The sequence below is a fragment of the Cynara cardunculus genome (genome assembly GCF_001531365.2).
Source record: "Cynara cardunculus var. scolymus isolate 2C chromosome LG 2, CcrdV1, whole genome shotgun sequence".
NCBI classification, from domain to species: Eukaryota; Viridiplantae; Streptophyta; class Magnoliopsida; order Asterales; family Asteraceae; genus Cynara; species Cynara cardunculus.
Window position 1 is genome coordinate 13,135,919 of NC_037529.1, and position 8,164 is coordinate 13,144,082.

Here is an 8,164-nt window from a genome sequence, read left to right on the forward strand (position 1 = left end):
AAAGGTAAAAACATAATTCTATATTTATTTATTTTGAGTGTTCCACATAGCCAAAATTTGGCAAATGATTGATAGCTTTTTTTGTGTACAAGTAGGCAAAGGGGTATCCCTCATGTGAAAATGCATGTTACCCAATGTACTTTACATTTACATACAAATATTAAATATTAAATATTAAATATTAAATATAATATGGAGGCTAATAATTCAATGTCTATTGCTTATAATTGCTCAACACACCCTTGTCTCCCATGTGAATATGATTGTTCATGAAAAGGGATAAACCAAAAATTATGAAGTCAATCAAAACCTATTTTAATACCAAACTTATATTATTTAATTTACACATTATATATTTTTCACTTCAACTTTGACTTTTTTGTTGGTTTGTTAGTTGTAGATGATCATAATAATTTGCAAAACAATAGGATTTCTGTAGCTTTTGTAACACTCTAAATTTAAATGTACAAGATGGGTTTAGCAAATGCACATGTCCTCTTATATGTAACCAAACAGTACACCAGTCTTGAGATTAATTGTGTGCATAATCTTTCCTTTTAAAGCTTACCATGTACTTTTACCCTCAACCTAACATTCATTCCAACATCTACACTCGCATTTGATCTCATCTCGTTGGTCAAAGTCCCGATCACAACCAACAATTTCTAATGACCCGCTTCCATAACAAGCGATGTGCATGAAAAGAAAAGAATCGCAAAAGCCCAAGAAGAAGAAAGAAAAGAGATTCTCCTGGTTGTTCTTGACGGTTGGCATGGGATCAATGCATAAGCTCAGAAACTCTCAGTTAACAAAGGAATGATTACTACATATTCAGAATAAATAAATAAATAAATAAATAAAAAGTGAGAGAAAGAACATACAAAATAGAAAAATATGTATATATGGGGGCAGGACATTGCAAGTTATTTCCAAGAGAAGGGCATAGCATAGATAGGATGAGTGATGATTCTTTATACAGATTGAAAATGAGGCAAAAGGGCAAACATCAAACATGGCATTAGGCATTTGCATTTGCATTTCCATTTCCAGCAGACAAGTGACCAATGCTTCTAACTGGATCCTTGTATTTTGGTCGCCATGCAGTCCTTCCTTTTACAATCTCACCATCACCACCACTCTCAAATCGGAGCACATGCTGGCAATCAACATGGTTGGAATCAGCTATTCCTATTACCGAGGTGAGAGACTTCAGCACACTATCCTTCCTACATTCTCGACGGTATTCCAGAGTCAAGCTAGCAAGCTCATACTGCTCCACAACTTGTTGTGGAGCACTCTGCAATAACAACCACGTATTTTATCATCACATGAACGTAAATCCTCATTCATCCTCTAAATTAATAATACAATATTCGTCTCATAACTAAGGGTAGAATTAGAAAGTTAACACTTATTTTGAAACAAATTAAAATAGAAATGTTGACACTTCTTCTGGGACAAATGGGGTACATGATGCATATGTGTGTATGAATGGATAGAAGGTGTCTATACAAAAGTACTATCGACTAATGAAATTAATGGGTGATTGTAAGAGAAGAGGCTTACCTCAAGGATCCAACCAATATACTTGACATTGTTAACATGTTGGTTGACATCCAAATCACTCCACCTTGGCTGAAAAATAAAGTCAGGTAAACAATTGATACTGAAAATGGTAGATCATCTTCATAGAAAGATTTTAAGTTAACTCACAGTTAGACCATCGCGAACATGGTCAGCAGTGGTCTCTTCAAGTTTAGGCAATTTTCTGTTGTCATCATCCACCACTGGTGGTGCATCTACAAAGTAATGCTCTATTTCAGCTCGGACTTCATCTGGAATTTTCGATAATCTCCGTGTCTCTTTATTCATCATAACCCAATTACTGCAAGATACAACATACCAATTGTCACCCAAAGTTTCAAGTCTCGTAATCTTGTTTCCAAAATGGCTTCCCACAGCATTAGTTACAACTTACAAGAATATCAGTAAGGTTTATAAGTAAATAAACAAACTACTATCATTATTGTTGTTCTGATCAGCATCATTTTAGACTATTTGAAAAAAGTTCCATAAAAGTTATTACCTTGAAGCTCTTGTTACGATCTCGCCTGTTTTGCAATCACGAAGCAGCCAATCACGGCGCATGCCATTTTTCCCAGATCGAGCTACCCATGTATCTACTTGAACAACATCGCCCCTGCAATAGATTTGAGAATGTCAAAATACATCAGGGTCAAGTGCCTACCTAACTTCAACATAATCAAGCAAAAGGAGGTCTTTCACATAGCTATTATATCTCTAAAACCATAACTTTCGGATTCTCAAATGTCCTGTGCTTTCTTAATTGCAACCATGTACTACTGTGGTCCATTACCATAAGAATATACTATTATTGGAGTAGATTCAGAGGTTATCATCAACACCAAGCTCCATTAGAAATAAAGCTATATATCATGTTCAAAGTAGGACGTGAAAGGAAATTTCCTAACACCCATGAAAAGGAAGAGGTTTTATCCATTAAGCTACAACTTTCTGTGGCTCAATATAAGAATAAAACATAACAGAACAAATAGAAACCAGAATTAGGAACTTCGAATACTAAATGCAGATGTTATGAAATCCTATTCTCAACCATGACTGTCTACTAAAGACAACCATCGAAGATAACCGAGACAAGTGACTTACCAAGTTGGATAACGGTCTACCATCACCTGCATCTTTGTCACCACCCAAAATAGATTCTTCTTGCACATTTCTGGTGTTGAGCCAAAGCCATCACCCAAGAGTCCAGCAGTCTTCACATGATTAAGGGCAGTTTCCTGGTAAATCAGCCATACAATATCAATTAAAAGCCTTAGCTTGAGCTAATAAACAGACAAATGACAGAGCATGGTGCAGTGCAGATTTTCATAAATTCGAGTTCTACATATGAAACCTACAACGCTAACCATGAAAATCCATTATAAGAAAAATTACCATACCTGCAAATGATTCATTAGCGTCTCTATTGATGCAGTTCGATCAGCCCCTATCTCATATGACCTAATAGAGAAGTTTTGACGGAATACAAGGCCATCCTGCACAATTCTCCCTAAACCAAAAGGATCCAGATCAGCAAGCATGTCGGGCCGCTTGGTTTTCCAGTCCAGCATCATCCATTGCTTCTCTGCAGCCAAGAAGATTGTCGTGATTGCAGCAAGAAGCATGCTCCAATCCGGTAACTGGTTGATAAAGGTTCTTGGGACATGTGAGGTAGAATTATCATCAGTCTTGATCATGGTACGCACTCTAGTCCCATTTACCTCTGCAGGAGCCTGTGCATTAGCCTTAACTTGCAAACCTCCTGAAGTAACAGATTTTGTCTTAATTCCACGCACATCAACACTATCTGGCACACCTCCAAGCTTACCAGATGTCTTGGTCCCAGAGTGAGGTTGTGGGGAAGAAACCGGAAACAGTGATGCAGTAGCAGCCATAGCAACCATGACTAAAGTATTTTAACGTTGGATTAACTCGTATGTTTATTAGTCAAATCTATGTTTCCAGACGTGCCCACCAAATTATAAATGATTGCTCAAAGCTGATCAAAGAGCAACATATATCCCTGCACGACAAGAGAACTGCCAGATCAGGAACTTTCTTATCACTGATTAAAGAAGGTAGCACCCTAGATAATTTTGCACTATTTTATGCCCTTTTACAACTATCACATACCCCATAAGAAGTCCTAATATAAGGGTAATTAGTACTTTCTTCAAACCTTGAACATATTCTCTGCTAAGCAAATTCAATCAATTAAATATATATGATTTATAGCAAGCAAATCAGAAAGCCATTTAGATGCAACAGGAAAAGGGTCATCATCACTTCCTACCAATGAAAAGCTGGAAGCCTCTTAATAAAAGAATTTTGTCTACGTGCTAAACCTACCTTACATAAATGGCATACACCCAACCAATTCTGGTGAAAACACTTTCACCGGCCTACAGAAGAGCACCATTTATGGATAACCAGACTACCTACCTCCCCCAACCACAACTATTGAAACAAAAACCAATTCCTTTTTTCCTTTCTTCGACCTTTTTTCAACAAACACCAACACTAAAAAGTATTAAAACTGGTTTGTGTTGTAATCAAGGTTATTATACAGAAAGATGAAAACGTAAGGCAAGCAAATTTTCAGGAATCAAGAAAAAAAAAAACTCATATATCAATTTGAAAAGAAAGGAAAGGATAGACGAGACTTAAATAAGCACAAATATTTACAGCTAGTAAGAATAAGATAAGTTAGAAACAGAATATCACTAGAATCCTTTTCTCGCCAACAGATCTGAATCGTTTGAACCACAAAAACCCAATTCCACCATCCAAAACAACTCAAATCGCATTTCATTCAAAACCTGATATCAAAATCATTCAGAAACTTCCAGTTCCCCAAAACCTACACATTAAATTGAAGTTTCCACCTTCTACAGATCACGACTTTACAGAAAGAAGAACAGAAAACGAGAGAGAAATGCATGCAAATTGCAAACGCACCTTTTTGTAAGCTAACAAGGATCGAGAACATGTACATATATGAATAATTAACTGATGGATACATGGAAAATGCTGAATATTTATGCAATCAAAGAGACGTTGTCATTGCTATTGGATCTGCAAGCCCAAAAAAAACATAAAATTGAAAAGAATGGTTAACCTAGGGTGTGCGATTGCGAGGAACGTTGAATTTTCTTCTTGTCTTTGTTTAGTGCTTTAGCAGAGATAGAGAAAGAGACAGAGAGAGATGGAGATGGAGGAGGGCCAGCGGTTTTCTTGTAGTAGGGATTTTTGGTGCCTCTCGGCTTCTTCCCTATTTATAGTCTCAAGAATCCACCTTTCCTCCCGCTATCTGGTTTTCAGCCTGTTCCCTGTTATATAATAGGACTTTGCTTTCCGCTTTATTTACTTTACTGCCACCCAAACACCTTATTTTCATTAATTATTATTTTTTGTGTATAACTTTCAAAAAACAGTATTTTAATTTTATTTTATTAATTATATTCTAACTTGAATCATAATTTTTTATATATGTTTAAAAAATTATTATTACTTATAAATATGAAATCTCGTTTAATAAAATATTTATGTGTAAAATAGTATATAGGTTCTTTTTCAGTAGCTATCTTAGGGTTGGGTTTACGTGATACCAACTTGTTTTTGTGAAATCTGTGAAACTATAAAAATAACACTGAAATTTCACAGCAACTTATTATCAAGGTATGAAAAACAACGAACCTTCGTAGTAAGAAAACTGTAAAGGTAAACTTTCACATTCTTTTGTTGTGAATGTTTAATGTATTTTACGTGATCTTACCGGTCTCATAAAAACAGTTTGGTCTCACATGATACCAAGTCAGCTATGTTCTTTTAAATTTTTAGATATTTGAGAAAATTACTCAATAACTTTACTAAAGTCTCATCCAAGAGGCCATTTACTAAAAGTTTACCAAATCACTTACACTATCGAATTAACATGTCAAGTACCAAGAATTTTACTCGGTAAGAGCGATGACAATGACCAATAGTCTTACCCGGTAAGTGAGGATGACGATTCTTACCCGGTTAACACTTACCAAATAAATTGTTACATACGATGTCATTTTTATTGACTAACCAATGAAATAAATAATAGTGTTGAATTTTATCGATTAATACGTATCGGATAAGCATTTAAGCAAACGGCTCCTAAGATAAATTAAAAAATGAAAAAGCGAGGAAAGAAAAATACAACAAACCATCAAAGGGTGCTCTAACTTACTTTTATTGTATTTAGATTAAGGGGTTGTTTACCAAACACTTACCCGGTAAACATCTACCGGTAAAATTGAACATTATCATTTAGTTAACAGGTAAGATTTTAGTCAACAAAAAACGGCTTTCTATGCAACCATTACCCCGTTAAGAGCTAACCGTAGTAAAAGTCGATCATGGTAAGAGTCATTGCCCTCACTTACCGGGTAAGACTCTAGGTCCTTGACTCGCTCTTACCGGTTAAGATTCATGGTTCTTTCCATGTTCATCCGATAAGGTAATGTAACTTGGTAAGCACTTACCTAAGTAAGCATTTGGTAAACGACTCCTAAATCATACTTTTAGTTTTATGGTTTGTTTTTTTTATTTTTATAATTTTGAAATTATAATTTTTATTCTTATTGTTTATAATTTATTATCCTTTTCATCGTTATGATTTAAAATTTATTGTTTTTTTGTCCCTGTAGTTTACAATTTATTTCTATCTTAATTTTTCATACTTAAAAATAGTGTTTTGGTCGTAGGAACGAAAATAAAAATGAATTACAAACTATAGAGATAAAAACCAAAATTATGAAATTATAAGGACGAAATCCGTAATTTTTAACAAGCCAAAGGACTAAAAACATAATTTACTCTACATTACTAAAAACATAATTTAGCGCTTATTATGCTACATAGTGGAATAAATATTCTTTATTATCATTAAAATTCTACAAAAAAACAGTAAAACTTTAAAGTATTTTACAAAAACTATAAACCAAAATTATAGTTAGGAATTTAAATTAACAACTAATAAGAAAAAATTAAACTTATTAATGTATTTTTAAATAAATAATGTTAGATTTTCACAACATTTTATAAAAACAATTTTAATTGATTAAATAACTCATTATCAGAATATTATAAACACAAATTTGAATTTAGCAAAACAATAAAGTAGTATTTAATCAGATTAATATTTGTCTTTAATTACATTATATATATAGAGAGAGAGAGAGTGAGAGAGAAATGAATTATTATGCAATTCTTTATATTTGTACAACCAATACAACTCAATCTCAACCGTTCATTTAATTTGATTAATATGTGATTTTACAGAAGTTTTGATTGTTTCCTAATATAAAATATTGATCGTAATCAACGAACCCTAGTTATCTTTCCTAAATATTCAAATCATAATAAATGAATTTTTATCATTTTCATAAATATCTCAATTGATTGGATTACATTGGTTGTACAAATGTGATGAGTTGCATTTGAAACGTTCTATATATATAAATATAATAAAATGGGTGTTATTTTTAGAAGTAAATTGACACTAAAAATATTGAATTCATATGGACGAAAGAAAACGTTTAGATGATTTAATGAATAGAGTTGTTACTAAAATTAATACGCTAACTAAAATTTGAATTTAAAGCAATATAGTTTAATGAATTAGTTCTTATGTAACCATCTCTTAAATAAATTTATTGGGTTAATTTCTTGTAACACTTATCAACTTTTCTTTTAAATTTTATTCTAAATAAAATGAAAAATCATATTTTTAAAAAATGAATTTTTTTGGTAATTTATCGTCACGTCTTTTTACTGTAAATAATTTATCGATATAAAAAATGTAAATGATATTTTCTCGTAGTTTTAATAAATTAGTAGTAGGTACTTGATAAATAAATAAATAATGAAATCAAACATTACATTTTCAAAAGATCCATAAGGTAATAACGTTCGTTTTCTTCTAAATACTGTTAAAAGGTCCGAAAACTGAATTTGGATTAAATAAGCTGCATTTATGAAGGATGGTGCTTTTCTAGGTACCCGTCCGAATTAAAAGACAAGGATGGGGGTAGGGTAGAAGAATCCCGCCTCATTCTCATATTCTACTCCTTGCATGGGGTGCGGGTGCGATTAAGGGGCCGTTTACCAAATACTTACTCGGTAAGTGCTTATCAGCAAAAATTAACATTGTCATCTACTTATCGGATAAGATTTTAGTCCATCAAAAAGGCATCGTATGCAACAATTTACCCGATAAGCACTTACCGTGGTAAGGGTCGTTGCCCTCACTTACCGCGTAATATTCTTGGTCCTTACTATATTCATTCGGTAATGTAATGTGATTTGGTAAACACTTACCCGGATAAGCATTTGGTAAACGGCCCCTAAGAAAGATAGAGATATGGTCACATTCTAGACGAGTTCTTCTAATGGAGTATAAGAGTTAAAAAGGTTTGAACCAAGTAGGTGTTGTTTGTGAAAAATATATAATTATTGACGGAATCAGATATATCTCATGTTGAATGTTGGCTTAGAGCCTAAAGAAATTTTGACACACCCTTTGGAGTAATAAGGAAAAAACGTTATC

At 33.2% G+C, this 8,164-nt stretch overlaps 1 protein-coding gene across 4 annotated transcripts; it reads right to left on the reverse strand.

The window, feature by feature from the left end:
* Nucleotides 1-762: 762 nt before the first annotated feature.
* LOC112506644 (palmitoyl-acyl carrier protein thioesterase, chloroplastic-like) lies at nt 763-4,869 on the reverse strand. Of its 4 annotated transcripts, none has more exons than XM_025110843.1 (8): nt 4,703-4,869; nt 3,413-3,607; nt 2,985-3,307; nt 2,689-2,822; nt 2,087-2,200; nt 1,714-1,885; nt 1,567-1,635; nt 763-1,297 (listed from the first exon to the last, which is right to left on the reverse strand). In XM_025110843.1, the coding sequence occupies exons 2-8, from the start codon at nt 3,486-3,488 to the stop codon at nt 1,019-1,021; spliced, it is 1,167 nt and encodes a 388-aa protein (XP_024966611.1). In that variant the 5' UTR covers nt 3,489-3,607; nt 4,703-4,869; the 3' UTR covers nt 763-1,018. The 4 variants fall into 4 exon arrangements, with proteins under 4 accessions (XP_024966611.1, XP_024966610.1, XP_024966608.1 ...); XM_025110842.1 differs by having other exon boundaries at nt 2,985-3,346; XM_025110840.1 differs by having other exon boundaries at nt 2,985-3,607.
* Nucleotides 4,870-8,164: the final 3,295 nt, after the last annotated feature.